The 21570-nt window shown below is 39.9% G+C and overlaps 1 protein-coding gene across 1 annotated transcript in view; it reads right to left on the minus strand.

Moving 5' to 3' along the window:
* The window catches only part of LOC108798615 (cadherin-9-like), a 165425-nt gene that overhangs the window by 21805 nt on the left and 122050 nt on the right, over positions 1-21570 (minus strand). The window contains exons 7-8 of the mRNA XM_018570377.1: positions 5964-6151; positions 2162-2415 (exon numbers count right to left, since the gene is read on the minus strand). Coding sequence (XP_018425879.1) covers positions 2162-2415; positions 5964-6151 — 442 coding nt within the window. The remainder of the gene's footprint in view (positions 1-2161; positions 2416-5963; positions 6152-21570) is intronic.

The following is a 21570-nucleotide window of genomic DNA, read 5'->3' on the forward strand; positions in this document are numbered from 1 at the left end:
TGAGACTGTCACAGGTCGGCTCAGTAGATCGGGAGGTGAGCAAACACATACTGGCGTTCGCTTACCTCTCGATCCTGCCACAGCCCTCTGCCATGACAGGGGAGGGGCTGGATTCCCCCCTCCCTGCTCCGATCCGCCAGCACTTACTGGCGGATCGGACGGGGGAGGGGGCGGGTACAGCTGGCTCTGCCTCTAGATAGGCAGAGCCAGCTGTCACTCGCGCAGCTGGGCGGATCCAGACATAGTTGTCGGGATCCGCATCAGCTGCGGCATCTCAGTATACCGCGAGCTGTAGCTCGCGGTATACTGTGGCGTCTCAAGACCGCAAGCTGTATACTGAGCTTAGGGTGACAGGAGGAAGCTAGTTTGTGTCCTCCCGTTACCCTAAGGAGAACTATGGGGAAAAGCCTTAACCCCATAGTTCTCCTTTAAGTTTTTCTATTTAATAGAGATGTTCTTTTGTATCAAGCAGGTGCTTCAGGAAGAATGTTCAAACAAAACAAAGTGCCCAGTACTCTTAAAAAGGTGGTGCAGGATAGATAATTTAATTAACTATAGATGACAATTGGTTTATAAAAGAAACCACCAAAATGCTTTAAATACGTATATTCATTAGCATAGCTATTCGTGCTAACACTACATTCAGCTCAACTCTCTTGTTAAATTAGAACAAACAGCTGTGAGAACTCCAAGTTCTAAGACTGCACTTTCACTTACAGCTCTGGTCTCACATTATTCATCAGGAACCATGCTGATTGGTTTCTTATCATGTGATCATCAGATGTTTCAATTTAGTAGCCTTGTCTCATAGCTCTGGTCCCTCCATTCCCCTAATTAGTTTGGTTGCCCTCCGCTGGACTCTCTCCAGCTCAAGGACATCTTTTCTGAGTACTGGTGACCAGAACTGGACCGCGTACTCCAGATGAGGCCGAAACAGCGATCTATAAAGTGGCACAATTATAGACTTGTATCTGCAATAACCCCTTCTTACCACTGAAACATGGCTATTCACACCCTCCCTGAGGTCGTTAATAAATAGGGTGAACAGCATGGGACCCAGCACAGAACCCTGATGCACACCGCTCATGAAACTAGCCCAGTTTGAAAAGGTGCCATTAATAGATACTCTCTGGACACTGGTTCCCATAGCTAGTTCTCTATCCACGTACACACCACATCATCTATGCCCATAGATCTCAGATTCTGTAGTAAGCGTTTGTGTGGTACCGTATCAAAAGCCTTTGAGAAATCCAGATATACCACATCCACCGGCCTCCCTCCATCCAGATCTCTACGTACCCCCTCATAAAAATTAAGCAAGTTAGTCTGGCAGGAACAGTCTTTCCTGAGCCCATGATGATTCTCATTAACTATGCCATTATCCTGAACAAATTCTACCAGTTATACTCCACTAGAATGGCTAACTCCACTAGAATGGCTAACTCCACTGTGGCTAACTCCACTAGAATGGAGTTAGCCACATTAATAGATGCACACAGCCATGACAATCAGACGCCGCCCACAGAGGCGTGTCCTTACATCATGGATCTTGGCTCACAGGTCTGCATCAATAACACTCCCCTATATAAAGCTGTATGAGTGAGGCAGTGGCTATGTTCTGACGAAGGGGGCGTGGCCCCGGAAACGCGTCATCACAGGAGTCCCGTGCTGACACACAGACATATGTGCAGCCATTCTACAGTCGCATAGGCTCATCTTTATGCTTTTATTGATCCACTTTTGTGAGTATGTTTTTACTCTGTATTTGTACTTAGAATCATTAAAAACCCTCTACACTAGGGTGGGTGCCCTTCTCTTTCCTTTTCTTCTCTTAACAGACCTGAATATTTATACATAGGTTTACTCAGGCCTTCATACAACAGGACAACCATATACTAATAACCTTTCTAACTCTATCAAGGTCCTATAACATAATTATACACTCATGAAAAGGACTTTTTACAAATACCTTCACATTAGACATTTTCTCTTATCTTTGCATATAAAAGACAATCATCACATTAGGAGTATCCTGTCCTTCTTCAAAGATAATAGGATCAATCAAAAAATAATCTCTATGCTATGTCAGAAATGAACATGGACGTAAAACTGGCTACTATGGAATGGTGGGGAAAAGAACTGAACTGAACAAATTACTTACTTTACAGAATTTTTTGTTGAATCAGGATCCTGAGCCGATACATGACCAATTATGCATCCTTCTTTTACATCTTCATTTACTTCAAATACATAAAAGGGCCTGTTAAAAATTGGAGCTTCATCAACATCGTGTAGCATAATTTTCACAATAGCTGTATCCTTAAATGACCTGAGGTGTGAAAATCTTGGATCCTCAAATGCATTAGAAGCTTCAACCTCAAATGTGTGCATTCCATGACTTTCAAAATCCAGCAGCTATAGGGGAAAAAAAAACTATAATAAATGTCATAGTTAGTATAGTTAAATATTAAAAATGATCAAAATCTCTGCATCTGTGTCAATGCAAAAGCACTTAAAACCCAACTCTGTGCTTACAACCACCTTGTCATCCTTGACTCGGACCTCACCTTTCTTCCCCATGTCCAATCACTATCCAAATCCTGCCACCTTCACCTTAGCAACATCTCCAAAATACGCCCCTTCCTCACTAATGAAACCGCTCATTTACTCATCCACTCACTTGTTATCTCTCGTCTTGACTATTGCAACTCACTCCTCATTGGCCTACCTCTACAAAGGATATCCCCCCTTCAGTCTATCATGAGTGCAGCTGCTAGACTCATTCACCTAACCAACCACTCAGTGTCTGCAACCCCCCTCTGCCAATCCCTCCACTGGCTTCCAATAGCTTCCAAAGGATAAAATTAAAAATATTAACAATGACTTACAAAGCCACCCACAACTCAGCCCCCATCTATATCTCAAACCTTGTCTCAAAGTATCACCCCAACTGTCCCCTCCGCTCTTCAAATGACCTTCTGCTTTCCAGTTCCCTCGTCAACTCCTCCCATGCTCGCCTCCTGGACTTCACTAGAGTCTCTCCCATCCTCTGGAACCTTTTTACCCCAACCTGTCCATCTGTCTCCCACTCTGACTGCCTTTAGGCAATCCCTTAAGACTCATCTCTTTAGGGAAGCCTATCCCACCACAACCTAACCGCTCAACCATCACATTCTCAGACAATTCATCCCCACACAGCTACCTCCTCATGTATCCCTTCCCCCTCTCTTTTAGATTGTAAGCCCTCACGGGCAGTGCCCTCCTTACCATCTTGTCTTGAATTGTATTGTGATTGTAATGTCTTCCTTATATTGTAAAGTGCTGCGCAAACTGTTGGTGCTATGTAAATCCTGTATAATAAAAATAATAATAATCTTATCTGCTTTTGCACCTGACTACTATCTCATGTAAATAATTTAATTCCCCAGCTACATAAATACAAAATGATATATATTAGTACTTGTAACATCGTCATATAACAGGAGGCTTTTCAGCTATAGTTGGATGCCAGGAGGAGGGTCTGTGCAGCAGCGCAATGTCATTTCCTCCATCATTTCAGACTAGTGTTTCCTGTCCATGGGTGGAGTTGCAGGGGGAGTTGTGGGTGAAGTAGTAGATGGAGATTGGGCTTATCTCTTGCATCTGCAACACTGATCAAGAGGAGGAGCTCAGCTTTTGGTGCCACAGGGGAGTCGGGGCAGGTACAGGGCAGGCAAGCTAAAGATAGCAGCATAACTATAAGATTGCCCACACTCTCTTGATGCTGGTGTGTTTACATCAGTTTTACAGTCCTGAACACTACATAGGGGCAGTGAGTGGAACAGTCACCTGAAGATAATGAACAGCTAAACTTGTTTGGTCCCCTATGTAGGAAATAAGTATTTCACTGTGAGTTCCATAGATGACATTGCTGTATGTGTTAGGGAGATGTGTTTGTGGAAAGCAGAGCTGAGAAAGGTGCTATATTGAAAGTAGTACTTCAAAGATACTTAACATTTTGAGGATGACTTAAATGGTCACTTTACCTATATCAACTAATTTGGTATGGGTGGCTGCTGGACAGGGAGAACTACTCATCAACTTCTAAGGGAAAAATCCTAGTGGTGAGAACCTTAGTTGCCATGTGCAAATTCTTGCTTATGAATAAATGTATTTATTTGAAAATATGCATAACATTAATATATATGGATATATATATATATAGATATATATATATATATACAAATTATTAGACTAAAAATAATGTATACAATAGTTTGATGTAAAGGCAACATTATTATCTAAAGCAGTATAGAATGTGCACTATGCAAATTGAATTATCACTTGTCCAAGGTTTGTAATTAAGTGAGACTACTTTGATTTCCCTTTCACAAATCTGTATATTTAAGGTGGACAGAACAGAACCTCATCAAATTCACTAAATTAAATGAACATTAACTTTCCCAAATGGACATTTTCTGTTAATTTAGTAACAGAACCCCAAAGTATGCAACAGATATTCCAATTATAATATGTACAAAAGTTTAAAGAATGCAAACTTAATTTATTCATAAAGTATATCTAAACTCAAAAACAAAAATGCACTGTATTACATTTTTCCAGTCCTTAGGTGGTGGTGTCTGCATTGTTTCATGCCTTTTTCTTTTATTTTCACCTGGTTCACCTATTGAAATCTTTGGGGTGAATTTTGAAAATTATTTCTGACCATTTTCAAAGACAATATGCAAAGGATTGCTAAAAATAGGAATGGTCAGCTGGGAACTGTCATGGAGGACTTGTACCAATCCAAGATGCCTTTAAGCTGTATGGAGTGTTACAGAACAATATGATTCTCACAGACAGCATTAGAAACACAGTATTCTGGAATTAGTTGTTTAGGTATTTTTTTAAAACTGTGTGTACAGATTGCCCATTGAAGGTTGCCCCTGCCCTGGTGAAGCAAAAATGGGCAGGGGAAGCAATGCAAAGCAGGTGGAGGTCTCACTCAAGGAATCCAATTAAAAAGAACAGGAAATAATAATTAACATATACAACTGAGTTGTAAAGCACTTCATGAAGAGATTTGTCCTATGGAAACCATCAAATCAAAGTATTTGTCTTTGAATTAAAAAATAATAGTGTTGAACTGGTCAATAAAAATCCAAATGTGAATCATTTATTGGTAGTCGGTGTAGAAGGCAGTTACAAAAAGGTGAGCTGAGGTGAAAACTGTTAGCAAGCAACTGCATGGATGAGTCAGATGAAGAAAATAAACTGTCCATAGTCTATTGCCTTGCAGAAAAAAAGTGATGCAGAAATTATGGCATTGGCTACATAGAATGCCGCCTTGTAGATGAGAGTGCAGCTAGTAATGTATGTCATTGGTTTAAAAAAGCCAATTTCTGAAGAACAAAGAGGATAGAGGACCCTCTGAGGTTACTGTATATTGAAGAGGGTGTGGTCCCTTAAAATGGCAAAGGCGCAGTATAATCACACACACCACATTTTCATCAGACCACCTCAAAATAAGTGATGGACATTACTAGTGGGTGTTCCAGGTTGACCAGGAATTCAAATTAAATCATAGCACACAGTTGACAGACACTATCAGTAATAGGTATAGGCAATATTCTATTTTGACTCTGAACTCTGCTACTTTGTTATATATTTAGTGCTAATCTACACCACTATGCAATTAAGCTATTAAAAGGTTAACTGATTGACCAAATTTGCTGCACATATATTTTTTACTTCTAAGAACTGTTACAGGAAAAATGGTTTAAACATGCTGAAATTGAAAATCATTGATTTCTAAAGTCAAACACAACTGCTGAAAAAAAACCTCTACACAGATGTAATATACAAATGCAAACATAGTACTTCAGAAAACGTGTTCGAAGAGAAGTAATCTACTTGGCCTATTATAAATAGGTCCTAAAGTATCATGTAAATTATTAAAATAAATATAAAAACTCTGGGATAACCTTTTTAACTGTTATAATTCCATCCTGTGTTTTCTGGTCTGTGATGATCTCAAAGTAGTCTTTGGCATCTCTGTCAATAATTGTGTATTTTATCTCCGCATTTTTACCCACATCATCATCATTAGCTTTTATTCTTCCAATTGCTGTTCCAACAGCAGCAGACTCCATCGACATAAACTGGTAAATGCCTGAAATTTAACAAAGACATATTTTTTAAGGTAAATTCTGAAATAATATCAGCAGAACTTGCAGCCATAATCAATATATGTTTTTTTATTATAAAAGGAACCATTAATGGATACTCAATGTATTGTGCTCCATTAGTATAACACTGCAAGCTAACAAACAATACTTTTGTTTTAAAATAATAGGATTTTTGACTTACCAGTAAAATCAATTCTTGTAGTACAATACAGGACACTTTAGAGATGACTGGCAAGAGCTGTGAGGACCCCTATATAACCCCTCCCACTGCAGGAAATCTTCAGTTTTGTAACAAACAATAGAGGACATAGAGGGAAGGGATCTGTGTACTGTACTCTACTCCCCAAAACAGATTTTATTGATAAGCGAAAAATCCTATTTTCTTGATCATACAGTACAGGACACAGGCAATTCAGAGATGACTGGGACTTCCAAAAGCAGTAAAACAGAGGGGTAGGCAACACAAAAAAAAACAAATGAAAACAGGTCCACATAACAGAAACAAGTGGAAACCTTCTTTTAGACAGCAGTCTGTAGGCTGATACATCAGCAGAGGCCTGAACATCCACCTGGTAGAACTTAGTGAACATGTGAACAGAAGACCAGGTAGTGGCCTAACAAATCTGCAGAGCAGATGCCTGATGCTGAAAAGCCAAAAAAGGCATTCACAGATCTAGTAGAATGTACCTTCACTGGAAAAAGCAATGCCTTCCCCTTAACAGAATAGGCATATACAATGATCTGTCAGATCCACCAATAAATAGTGGGAGACCCTGCAAGGTTGTTCAGGAAGGACAAAGAGACAATCAGGTTGCTGGAATGGGGCTTGAACCACATCCAAGTAGTGAAGAGAGACCTCCATGGGATGTGTTGGAACAGGACAAAAGGAAAAATGATGATGTCCTTATTAAGATGAAAAGAGGACACTGCTTTAGACAAAATAAAAATCCCTTAGGTCTTAGAAAGATCATATCCTTGTGAAGACTAAGGAATGGTTCCCAACACAATAGTGCTGAAAGCTCTCCTTGAAGATGTACTAGCAAACCACATTTTACATTGGATCCATTAGATAAATATATTTGAGAGGTTCAAAAGGGAGCTTGCTGGAGATAAGAGATAAGAAAGCACCAGACTGAGATCCAACAGTGTCACCAGAGAGCGCCTAGGAGCAACCACATCAGTAGAACCGAAGGGCTGCTGTACGGGCTATTCCCTATAGCCCGTACAGCTCCCGAAGTCGGCCGGGTGGCTCAGTCGAGCCGAAGGCATATGCTTCGGCCCGACTGAGCCAAGGTGAAAGCCAAAGCTGGCCGAACCAGGGACACTGATCTCCAGACAGCCTAACTCTCCCGGGCGCTCCGTGAGTCTCCTGCTCCAGGCCGCCCAGGAGAGAAACACTGCTTTTAGTCCCCACTACTGATTGACAGCAGGAAAGGGCGGGTACAATAGCTAGTTTGCTATTGGCTATTGCAAATTGAAATAGCCAATAGGAATCTAGCATTGCCTTCCTATGGCCACATTTAAGGAAAAAAAATTTTGACGGCAGCAGATCCGCCGGCCAATAGAAAACTGTTGGGCGGTGTCAGGAAACCAGGGATGTCACCTCCTCTCAGGAAACCAGGGGTGTCACCTCCCCACAGGGTCAGCGGGCACGGCGCAGGGTACAGGTCTCCCTCCAGCCTGGCAGAACCACTGGCGCCCGGGTTGCAGGTGCGCATGCGCGAGTCGTGCGGCAGGTGCGCATGCGCAGTACGCAGGATGCGCGGGCATCCCCAGGAGCACATGCATAGCGTGCATGCACCTGTTTAGGCCTCAGGTGTGGACCTAGCTGGGGGAGGTTCCCGTACACATCCATACCACCTCTCGCCTGCCATTGGCTCTCGTGGAGAGAAGCCTCCTGGTTGCCGGCGGACTTACACCCCCTGGCTATAAAAACCTGGCCAGAGCTCTGGCTTGTTGCTGAGTTATCTCATCCTGTGGTGTGATTTCCTAGCTCCCTGTACATGTGCCTTGCTTTGTTTCCTGACCCCCTTTATCTGAACCTCCTGTTGCCGACCTTGGACTGCCTTTCGCCCCTGAACCTTTGCTGCCTGCCTGCCTGAATACAATTATTCAGGGAGCAATAAAGCCCCGTGTAACCATTTAAATGTGTATCAAATTATTCTTAAAATGCTTTATTCTGCTCTGAATGAGGTTATAAAAGATCCCCACAAAGTAGCCAATGTATAACATTTTGATAGCTTGCTATTGCCCCTAACAAAGGTATATTTGTATTATATAGCTATATAATGCCACTGAATAATCATCTAGTTTACAATACTACCTGCTATTCTTATAATTAATTAATATAGACATTATCTCTACATTCCAATTAGAATTAGACACTTACAAAGTGATTTATGGCATGATTAAAGCGGGATTCCAACCAAAAATACCAAGATAAAAATGAATAGCCCAATAAAAGATAACATAACAAAAATGTATTTTGTGCAATACTTAGCTTCAATCCAAAGATTTCCCCCACGGTAGTTTCCCTGCTACTAGATGCCCTCAGTCTAATGGCCAGAATCATTCAACCCACTTCCTCTGAGTCCATGTCATCCTGCATCTGCCACAGCCTATTATTGGACAGGGAAATGAGAAGCAGCACAGCAATGAGCTTATCTCTCTGTCACTCTACTTCTTCAACTATCAGTATGCTCATTCTCAGCACATGAACAGATTGGCTCATTGAGCTGCTACGTTCCCCCACAATCCAGATCTGCTATACAGAGATTCCTAGGTACAATCCTTGGTACAATTTAGTCACCTTTACTGCTTCCATTTAAATAATACATTTCATGATGTATTAGGCATTACAACACTCCATTCATTTGTGACTATTATCTGTTTCAATGCTATTATCACCATATATAAAGATCCAGCTAATAAACTATTAGGACTTTTTCAATGTAATTAGTATCCCACACTAATTAATTGTGGGCAGTAGTCATTAAGTAGAATATTGTATGTAGCTTTTATAACTGTGTGGGATAGTTTTGTGTAATCAGACATTACATTCTTGCAGTGCTTCTGTACATTGTCTCCAACACACTGTTAAATAAACAAAACCATTTTATAAAGGATTTACTACGAGTCTCTTACTATTACTATTTTAATGACTCTGACACCAATACAATGATATTTTACAGAAACAAGACCACCTCAAAAAGAATAATGCCAGATTGACTTCAGATATTAAATGACTAGATGCTGTCCAAGAAAAAAATCACAAAAGACAGCTTTTATATCAGGATTCTTAAATGTTTTGATGGCATGTTCTCCATCCTACAGCCATGAGATGCCTTTTTTTTCTTTATACCACTTCAGACAGTAATGATTCTTAGCAAAAAAACTGCTTTTTCATTATTTTGTTAATTGGATTGGTATTTAGCATAAGGAAAACCTAGAACTGCTTTATATATTTTTTTTAATGTTATATAATATATATGCATCAGCGGTTAGAGCAAAGAGGCATGGTTAATGATTTAAGCACTCTATTTCATGATTTCATGATTTAAGCACTCCATTTCATGATTTCATGATTTAAGCACTCCATTTCAGCATATTCTGAGGGCCTGAAGGGAAACTTAAGTCCAGCCTAAGACGTAAGTTTAAGGGTTTTCAAATCCCTTTCATCACATTTAAGTAAACTATAAAAGAATGTATTTCCCAACATCAAGCACAGAAATTTTTTTTACCACCTCCATAAGCACTTATAGTCTGACTCTAACATATTCCCTCTCCCAAACAGTATTCATATATAGTATATACAGTAACAAGTGCTAGAGGGGTGGTGTCCACATGTTGACAGTTAAGATTCTCAAAATTCTCCTGCTGCATATTGCTAAATAAATACAGTGGGTATAGAAAATAATCACTCCCCTTTAAAATTATCAAATTTTGTTGCTTTGCAGCTTGAAATGAAGACATACACAGTCTTAGGGGTCTATTCACAAAGCTGCCGAGGGCAGCCGAGTGAATGACCGATCAGAAGTGAAGTGAGCCGAACACCGTTCGGCTATTCACTTCAGACCAGCTGTATTTACTCATACAACTTGGAAAAAGGATCATCCCTTTGTGTCAGTATTTTGTTGAACCACCTTTTGCTTTAATTACAGACCTTAGTCTGTTGGGATATGTCTCTACTAACTTTGCACATTTTACCTTTTCTAAACCCACTGTATATACTTCTTGCAAACTTTGTATTGTAACACATTGTTGGCATTTTTGCTTGCTAAAGAGACAGTTCCTGTTTTATTATTTAATCATATTATAGGGCAAAGAAATACAACATGACTTCCAAAATGCTTAATAAATCTAAAAGATAAAATGTTAATAATAATATGAATAAATAAGAAAATATTTGTGAAATTAAAATTGTGCCTTTTTGTGAAAAGGTAAAAATAAAATAAACACAAAACTGTAATGCATTATGTATGTATAGCCAAAATTTTTTTTCTCCTTAACATATACTTTAACATGTTGCTGCTGAAGATATGCATATATGTGATGGCATGGAGGAGTGTTTCTGTTGAGCCACCATACGTTAGCATATGGTTAGTATCTCTGTTTTGTGCTGGGAGCAAGCGCAACTGTATGCCCCCAGCCCTATGATGACGCTGTCACTAAAAGCTCCTAGTCCCTGTTTATATTGGGAGCTGGTAGGCCATGGTCCAGATTTTGTGACCACTGTAGCAACCTATCACAGTGGTCACATGATTGGGAATACCACCACTAAAAGGGCTGGCAGGAGTCAGTTGTAAGGGGTTAAGCTAAAAACCTTGAGGCTGGCTTCACACATATGAGCTGCGCTAGGTCACAATATGCAGTGCGATCAGTTGCAGTGTCATTCATTTCGAATGGCACCACAACATACTAAGGCAATGCATATGCATTATAGTGTCCCACAATGCATGGTAGTGTGTTGTGTTTTTAAGCATGGTTGGTTGCATTGGAACCCCTTTAATTTTGAAAAGGCTGCCTAAATGTAATGTACATTAACACATAACATAAAGCACATTAACTCAATACAAATATATAAATGGCCCGTGTAAGTTTTTCCCTGCTTGGGGTATATTGGCAGTGTATTCAAACTTAATGGTTGTCAGCTACAAAACGTGCCATAATGTGTGTACAACACAGTGCACACATTGCATTTGTAAAGGGGTGGGGTGCTTGTGTACTTATTTTTTTCATGTTTTTTTGTTTAAGTACTGTTACTATAGGACAAAAATCCTGATGACAGATCCTCATTAAAGATCCTCATTAAAGAGATGTAAAAAAAAACACTCTACCCTGTGTGCTGGAAAAAAGAACACAACATTCTCCATCTCCTTCTACCCTGGCATTCACACTGGACTTAACTCAGAATTGCTCATTCGAGGACACTTCCAATTCAGTTTTACTCTGCATAAGATGGCTAAACTGTAAGGACTTACCTGCTGTGGGCCGTGGGCACAGCCTGCATGTCATGTTAATAAGCCAGCCACTACTTTAGGTCCCACGCTGTCGGGCATTGAGCAGGGATTATAGCAGGGTTCTTCCTCTTGTGAACTCAGCTGTTATGGAGGCTCAGCTGAGCTCTGTAGATCCTGTAATGCCTCTGGCACCCCCTGCTGCTGACAACAGTATATTGTTAGGCAAATGTGCACACACTGTGCATGCTCTCAAGACACAGTGCATAGCAGTGAAACCAATGCCTCCTCCTCCTCCCGTGAGACCACAGAGGCACCAATACCTATAAATACCAACTTCCTCCACAAAATGTCACTTGGTTATTGCAGAGCTTTGCCTCTAGTAGTCCCTAGCCTACGTTACATACCTTTCGTCTGACTTCCTAGTATTTTGACCCCTGGCCTTGTTACTCGACCTCAATAGTATTGCTGCTTGCCCTGACCTGCTATTACGTATAGACTTTGAACTTCCCTGCCAATTTGGATACCCTGTCTATCTGTCCTGGTTGCCACTACTCCAAGAGGAAAGTATAACATTCTTGCTACTTGGATAGGAGCACCTTAGTATGGGTGACTACCTCGCATACAGACTCCAGCCTCCAGCCTCCAACCCGCTGACATAAACATTTGAGTAATGTTTACTAATCTCTTTGCTCTCCATTATGAGCAAAAAAAAATTAAAAAGCTGGCAAAGAGACCTGCAAAAAGAGAGAGAACCTGTATAATAGCCAGGACTGTAAACAATGCTTACTTCTTATCTAGTTATCTAGATATCTAGTTAGTGGCTGCAGATGTATGGGGGAACATAGAAAACCCTATGATAAGATGTGAACACATCTTTTCATAACATTTTCTATAATGAGCAGCTTCTCTGTAAGTTTTTGGCTGCTAAATGAATATAACCTTACAGTCCCTTAAACTGCAGTTGGTATAAGGGTTACTGAGCCATATTTTCTAATGTAACCCTTACAGCAATAATAGTAAAAGAGTTAAATAGAAGCACCAACTAACTTAGAACCATCCTAAATACTCTTTTCACAGAAACACTTGAAAACATGACTCCTTGGATGCAGCAGTGCATTAAATGTGTGATCTGTATGATGGTGTGTGCATTTATACCTAGGTTGCAGTGGCAAAGGTAATACTAGCATAAAACAAAAATTACAAATGAACTAATTTTAACACAGCCAGTAGAGTTACTTTAGATTTTGGGTGACAATCAGCCAAATGTTTAAAGATTTCTAGTTTCATAATTTTTCCAAAAGCCCCTCAGTGCAACCATTTAAGGATGATTCTCCAATTCAATTTAAATGTAAACTGCAGAGGCTGATTCAGCTCATCATTGCAATATCAAGAATCCATATTGTTGTAAAATGGAGGTCACATAACCCTTATTATAGAAGATGTTAATTTAGCAATGCCATTTGGAAAAACAGACACTATAAGAAAACATGCCTGGGACATTTTTTGATAACATGTGACAAATTTAGATATTATACATATATGGGTTCACAACACTATGTTGCACTCTGAGTTGAAAAGTGTGAGTGGGAAATTACAAAGGCCTGTGTTATTAATAAGCAGCCAATATACAAGCTGGACAAAACCATATACTATTCATCTTCCTGTTGATTTATTTTCACTGCCGTATGGACAATTGCTGGTATATCTTATTGTATAGTTTGTTGCAAAACTAAAAAAAACCTGATTTGAAATTGTGATAATGTTCATCAGAGTAGTGAAATCCTTGGCTGCATATATCATATTTATGATTACCTTTTACCTATCTCTTTCCATTTTGCTGGCATGAACTAATACATTATTCATAGTACCTATAAGGTAATGATAACATTAACAGCTATTCATAACATTCACTGTCCCTCTTGCAAATCAGTAACATTTTAAAGTGTAAGTCCAAACAAAAGCTAGAATCAATGGGGTTGATTTACTAAAGGTAAAAAGACTGTTCACTTTACTTAGTGAATACAATCAAATTCCACTTTGCAAGGAATTTTTTGATTGCACATGATTAGATGATGGAAGCCAACAGAGCTTTCACTATTCGCTGAGTTAAAGGGAAACTTCCCATGCAAAGTGCAAATTCACTTGCAAAGTGAACAGCCAATTTGCCTTTAGTAAATCAACCCCAATGAGTGAGTTGGTAATGCTCTCAATGACACATTGCAACTGTGACATCAGAAAGGCCACTACGTCTACCGGTAAAATAGATTTACATAATTTATTACAGACAGATTCATCAAATATTTACTGTGTACTGCAAGATCCTACCATTCAATTAATCCTTCAATAGATTCCAGCCTCTATAGGGAACATTCAAACCCTATGTATATGGGTAAAGAAACATTCACTTCTGTCCATCTCTCAATTTAAAAGTACACTGATTGTTGTAATCTTGTTTGAACATTGACCATTTTCTCTCCTTTCATTTACAGAAAGAAACTGTTCTGTGAAAGAAAATGAGCTTCTAGTGGCAATAGTTATCGCCCAAGATCAAAAACCTTTAATTATTTATGGTTCTTTCCTTTAACCTGTCCTTTCTCGAAAATAATCAACCACCATATTCACCATGACTGTGGAGGCAGAAAAGATCCTGCAACACTTACAACTTACCCTTCTACCTGCAACCAGCCCATGCAGTTTGCAGACATTCTCTCAGAAATCAGCAAATCTTACTCCACTCTTGGAATCTTTGCCACGCAGGCAATGCTCAACTGTGAGAACAACACAGCCTTTTTTCCATGGCCCACTGTCTCAAAATGGGCTGAGTCCTTTCTACAAGTCACAATTGAAGGTCATTAACACTCAATATATCTCTTGATCTTGGATTAGTGGACTACCTTTGGAACATACCTGCAAGCAGGAACCCTTTGGATCGAGGAACTTCTTTATTCTTGTTATGGTTCCTTTTTACTGTTAGATGCTGAGTATCTTCCAAATCCAATGCACTCTTTACCTGATGTGAATTGTTAATATACTGAGCTTTATGAGCTTTGGAAAGAAATTTGCTCATGATCATGTGTGTTTCATCTCTATGGAGGCAGTTAAGATCTGATGGATTCCATTTTCCCTGCTTGTTATAAACAAAAACAAAACAACATATTTTTTTCCTAGTCACTGAGAAAATGTTTTATTTTTCTTGTGTATCCTTGAACTTGGAAGCACGGTACCTGCCGTAATGGGACAATACACTCTACTGCTTGAACACTTCTTTAGCCCACAGTGATATGTTCTGATGGTGCGATAGGCTACCTGTGCAGTGCTCACCTATGTGTCTCTCAACAGTCTGTGTGCATTAGCAGAGGGGTTGGGACTACCTGTAATAAAAATACTCAGTAAAGCTTTTGTACAACTCCTGGTACAAGTTATCACCCTTTTTAGAGACAGTTATGTCTGTGTGATGGTTTTGCTGAGGGGGTCCATGGGCACCCAAGGGAATGTTTTGCACTTCCATCCACTGTGCTTAGGGTAATATGGGCACTTTTGCCAGTGAGTATCTCATTATAAATGTTTATGGTTTCACTGTACTAAACTCTATTTTCACTGTCTTAGACCTCTTATGATGTCTTACTTTTGGTTAGCATATGGTCCTACCTCGGTTTATATTTGTCATTCACCTCTGTTTTTCTGCATATTCTTTATTGCATAGACATTTATGCAGCTTCTTTTATATGCCTTTGATCCCATCTCATATATCTCCATGGCAAACTTGTTTTTTATGCTAATTTTCTTACAAACTGCCCACCCAGATGATAATGTATTTTCCCACTTTAAGTTATGCCCCAGAGCATTGCCATGGCCTGTTGTGACAGGCTCAGGATATGCAGTATGCTTTTATACATTTTTTTTTGTTTACCTTTTTCTCTCTTCTATTTCTCTCTCTTTGTTTCTGAATCTTTTTGATCAGAGTCTAGTTTTCTCTTGCACTTCATGATAGCTACAGCCAACTTCTCTATTCTCTCTCATAATGCACAATGCTTCACTTCCAGCTGCCTTTAACTATTGTTTATTCCACAATGCTAACATCTATCTATCTCCAAAAGATTAGACTATTTCTCTCTTCCCACCCAAAATATCATCATCAAAATTAGCTTTTGAAACTAATCCAGAGTTTGAAAGAAATGTGGACAGGTCTATCCCATTGTTTTCCCCCTGAGGTGGAGAAACAAACACACAAACCAACATTTTTAATAACTTTCTTAAGTCATACAATCAAATTGATGTTTGGAAAGACCCAGGAAGTGTATCTATATTTACTATTCTGTCTCACATAATTGCTTTACTTGCATAGACCGTTTCTTTAATAACCATATCCTCAAGAACTAATGGTGAACTTTTACGGTACCAACTCACACAAGATGCCTTATTATAAAAAAAATATCTTTATTATTTTAAACCAATATACTCCCATAAAATCAATACACATTAAAACACATATAAATCATGGTAATATGTAATATTCATTCTTTGCACATTAACATGCACAGCATGAAGAATACGCATTATCATGGTTTTTGTTGTTAAACTTGAAAATAGTATGGAGTCCCCTTCAAATTCCTACCAGACCCTTTAGACACCACACTGTTTTTTGGAGCGATTTTTACGTTTAACAACTCATCAGTTAATTCCAAATGACATTCAAGCAAAATTTGGATGCATCTGAATTTTGGTTAACAAAAAATTTGGATACGTTCAAATTAATTATTTTCCCATTTGGAAATTCATATGCAACTCAATGTCCGAGTTTAAAGAAGTTCTTCCGAATTTCAATTTGGAACGAAACTAAACTTATATGTCTAGTTAGGAGCTGTCTGATTGCTAAGATGCTGATGGCCTCACAGTGTCATTGGTTGTTATGGTGCAACCACTTGTCAACCAATGATATTGTGCATACCACACAGGATCTCTGGCTGCTAGGACACAGGCGGCCCTAGGTTTGGTTCTCTTGAACCTTCATCAAACCCAGATTTCTGGCTAAGTGAAGGCAAACCAAACCAAGGCCAGTTCGCTCATCACAATTTATTTCTTCCATTTTATTCTCTATGTCCCATTGACATCTGAGTGAGTGTTGTTTGTCACACCAAAGGAGTAGAGGAGCTTGTTAGTGGCAGGATTACACATTTTTGACCCCATGGACTTTAATGGAAGTGTCAGAACAATATTTGTTTGTGTCTCTTTATGCTCAACAGCCATACCTTCTTCCTAGTTAGTGATGGGCCGAACACCCCCGTGTTTGGTTCATATTTGAACATTTGAACGTCCGAAAAGTTTGAATACGAACTCAAACCTAATGCAAATCAATGAGGGTCAAACTTTCGGAAACAAGAGGGCTTATATACAAGTTATTGTCCATAAAAGGTGTAAGGGGGTCCAGGTACTGCACTAGGGGACAGGAATCAATGAGAAAAAAAAAGTTTTTAAAGGAGCAGTGATTTTAACATCACTTAAAGGGTAAGAATAAAAATGAAAAATCCCTTCACATATCATGCCTGGGGGGTTCCCTTAACCTGCCTGTGAAGTGGTGGATCTGTAGGATGTATAGAACCTGCTGCAGTGTGTGGGGTTCCCCCTTTAAGTCCCTACCAGGCCCTTAAGATCTGGTAGGAATTTTAAGGAGGAACCCCACCACAAGAAATGGGGGGAAAACATGGGGTCCCGCATAAAATTCCATACCAGACCCTTGATCCGAGCATATGCCTGGCAGGGCCGGAAAGGGGGGGCGAGTGAGAACCCCCCCCCCACACCATGCCCCATGCCCTCGGCACTGGCAGAGTGCTTTTCTGTGCTCAATCAGCCAGTGTTGGATTAGAGCTCGTGTTCGAATTGAACTAGCGGTCCATCCCTACGCCCCAATACCTAATATATGTAGCATGATCGTTGTTTTTGTAAGTAGGTGCATGCATCCATTTGTTATTTTTGCATTTATTTTATCTAATTTTTTAAAAATTTTTTTATACTTAACCACTTGATGACCGGGGTGTTAAAACCCCTTCCTGTCCAGGCCATTTTCACTGTTTAGCGCTGCGGTACTTTGACTAACATTTATTCAGTCATGCAATGCTGTGCCAAAATGAATTATATATATACAGGTGAAACTCGAATAATTAGAATATCATGCAAAGTTCATTTATTTCACTAATGCAACTTAAAATATTTGGTGGTATTTAATAACCACAGGGGTTTTTATTTTTTACTATAAAATAAAAAAGTACCGAAAATTTTGAAAAATAAACTGTTTTCCCTATGTTATTTTTACCAATGATGGGACCACATGCAACTGCTGTGACCCTGCAAGTGGTTCATATACATGCAGGGCTAGTTTGAATGATGCTTTTTGAATGATGAGCACATTAATGAGCTGAACAGTGGGTGTGTTTTCAGGGGAAGTGTGTGACATCCCCACTCTGCCTTTCTACTCCTAGAAGCTGTGCAGGATGGAGCGCATTGTGTAGTTCCAAGGTCTGAGGAAGATAAATGAGGGCAAATATATAGATAAATGTGTTGTGGGTCTTTTGGCTGCACAATATTGTATTGCCTGGGGTTAGTGCTTTTATTACATTACTGGGAAGGTTTATTTTCACTTTATCGAAGCAGAGTAGCTTAGTGGCTAGCACTTCTGTCTTGCACCACTGGGGATCCCACTATTTTTTGCGATCACATCACACTGGAGCACAGGGCATTTTATTCCCACACGTTCCTGTTTGGCTGATTTGAAGGGCAGAAGCTGTTTGACTCAGCTGATCCAACATCTGGATTGGCTGAGACGAAGCTCCGGCTGTTCACCCCTATTCTCATAGGGGCTGAATGGCAGTGAGTGCATAGCTGAATGTCGCCAAGCGGCAATTGGCTCAGCTATTCTGCTTGCTATCTCCAAGGTAGTGAGCAGAATAGAAAAAATGTAAACAAATGGAAAAAAAGTTTTAAAATTATTTCAATAAATGTTAAAAAAAAGAAATGTTTTAAAAAGTTAAGAAAATAATAAAAAAATTAAAGAAAAGAAAAAGAAAACAGCGTGGGGCCCCCCTCCCAAACAATATCAGACCTTTTAGGTCTGGTAGGAATGTTAGGAGGGACCCCTATTTAAAAAATAATAATTTGTGTGGTTTAGCCCCAAAAGTCAAACCAGGCCCTTTAGGTCTGGTAGTAATTTTAGGAGGGACCTGCAAGTTAAAAATAAAAAAGTGCTTGGGGTTCCCCCCAAGTCATGCCAATCAATTAGGATCTGGTAGGAATTTTAAGGATGAACCCCACCCCTAAAAATATGGGGGGCATGGGTGCCCCCTAAAATTCCCAACCAGGACCTTGATCCAAGCACAGGCCTGGCAGGGAAGGAAAGAGGGGGACAAGTGAGCACCACACCCTCCCTTCCATATCAGGCCACATGCCCTCAGCACACCCCATGGAAAAGCACCATGTCCCCATGCCAACGGGGACAAGGGCATCTTCCCTGCAAGCCCTGGGGCATTGGTTGTGGGGGTGCGGGCAGGGGGATTATTCACATCAGGGTACCTCTTTAATAAAGGGGCACCCAGATGCAGCCCCCCTTGTGAATATGTAAAATGTACCTATACCCCTACCCATTCACTAAAGGGTTATATACAAGATAAATAAAAAGTCCAGACTTTTAGGGGAAAATCCTTTAATTGAAAAAAACAAAACAAAGTATTTTGACAATGCCTTTATTGTGAAAAAAAAGGCTTCCACCGCCGTAATCCAGGGTCAATCATGATGTCCAGCATTGTCCACGACGATGACTTGCTGAAATAAAGAAAAAACCCCGCCCGTCCGTACGCGACGAACTCCGGCACACAGAATGACATTCTGACTGATGCTGGCAAAATATAAACAATTGGGTAAAGCTAGCAGTGGCATCACCGCTAGCTCTGCCCAACTGTTCAGGACCCACAGGTCCTGAACAAATCAGAACAAATCAAAACAAATGGGCAGACCCAACCATAACATCTTGGCTGGCTCTGCCCAGCTATTGTTATTTGTGGGGAGAACGGTCGGCTTTGGCCGACCTTTGGCCCCTCTTCGGCTGTCACTAAGGCTTAGCCCAGCCAAGGCATTTGCGCTCTAATGCCATCAGCTGCTGTACGGGCTACTGTTAATAACACCTACAGCAGCCCTTTGGTTTGACTGAACTGAAGGGCTCCATCCGCCGAAGCGAGCTGAATAATCAGCAAGATCCTTCGGCAAGTAAGTGAATAACCCTCTAAATCAGACAAGTGACTGTTCTCTGGCTCTCAGATGGGGTTTTTTCTGGCTGTTGGGGGTTGCATTACAGGCACAGCCATGTGACTTCATTCCAAAAAGAAAATATGGATGGATCCAAAATCTCAATAATGAAAGAAATAACAATCTGAATTGATCCAGAACAAACTTAAACTAATTTTTTGCTAGGTTACATGTCTAGTTACCAAACTCATATAATATGAAGACCTACCTAATCTAGGCAAATAAATTGTCTTCAAACAGGCAGGATCTTGTAATGCATAGTTGGTAGATCTAAAGGAGATTGTATCAGATTGTAATAAGCAACATGAGCTTAAAACATACATCAAATCTGATCACTACAGCACATTAATCAATACATTATCCAACAAATTATAAAAAAATATATCCTTATCTCTTACTTTCAAAGGTTTTATAGTTCCATTATGAAAGTTTCAGAACAGTGTTGTTACATCTGTCTAGTTTCCAGATTTTGTAGCAGTGTTGTAGCCACACTGTTGTCTCGGTAAGTGTCACATTAATTTAATGTTGACATTACCTTTTGCTCTGTAGTTTTGTTTCCTTACATTATTCATAATAGCTAGAAAGCTTTATATGTCAGAAGTGAATGTTGCTATACTTTTTAAGATGGACTCAGATAATGATCTAGGAAGTCTGTTATTAGAGTCAGAATATTTTCCCTTAGAGTCCGTCAATGGTTGTTCTATATATGAACCACAACCTATTTCTGTCAGTTAAAGGGAGCCTTTTGCTATCTAAAATAAAGGTAGGGAAGATGTAGCTATGGGTAAGAAGGTGTACAAGATCAGGATGAGAGGATAGTGGGGCCAAATAACTAGAAAAATTTCACTTATTTACTACTATAGGAATTGTTGAAAAGATGGGTCTCACCACAAAGCAATTTTCTTAATAATATTTTGCCCAAAACCTCCTGACACATTATAATGTATAATATAAGCATACAATATATTTTATACTTAACCTACTGCCTGTATAAGAGTAAACAATATTATCCCATTATATGTCCCTATACAGTGGGGCATAGTGCAAGGTTGCCCCCTGTCCCCACTTTTGTTTGCTTTGGCCATTAAACCCCTTCGGAGGTTCTAAGATGCACCCTTTGGTGGTCTAGTCTCCCCCTTACTTTACTTGGTCAATCTATTCAAGATAATCTTTCTTATAAAGTTTCTGTATATCATTTCTAATTCTACTGTCTATATTCATAAACATATTTTCATGATATAAATACCCCGATCACTGCCGAAGGCAGCCGAGTTAATAACCGACCCAAAGTGAACGCTGCTCTTCTATTCACTTCAGGCTTGATCTCACTGCTGGCTCCACCAAGTTGTCGTCGTGTAATGACAGTTCAGCATCCCCAGGTAACCTGCTTCGGGTTTCGGGTTTCAGCACGGCTAGCTTTGGGGAGCTGTACAGGCTATAGTGAATAGCCCGTACAGCAGCCCTTCAGTTCTACTGAACCGAAGGGCTCAGGCGGCTGAAGCTAGCTGAGGGATCAGCCGAAGCTACGGCTGATCCTTCCGCTAGCTTTGTGAATAACCCTCTTAATTTTATGGTATCCTAAATTGCTAGGTTTTCACTCACCATGTTGCAGCTCCTCAAGGAGGTCTGGCACTACCAGATGTACAAAAGTA

Source organism: Nanorana parkeri, unplaced genomic scaffold (genome assembly GCF_000935625.1).
Source record: "Nanorana parkeri isolate BGI_ZX_2015 unplaced genomic scaffold, ASM93562v1 scaffold1525, whole genome shotgun sequence".
Taxonomy (NCBI): domain Eukaryota; kingdom Metazoa; phylum Chordata; class Amphibia; order Anura; family Dicroglossidae; genus Nanorana; species Nanorana parkeri.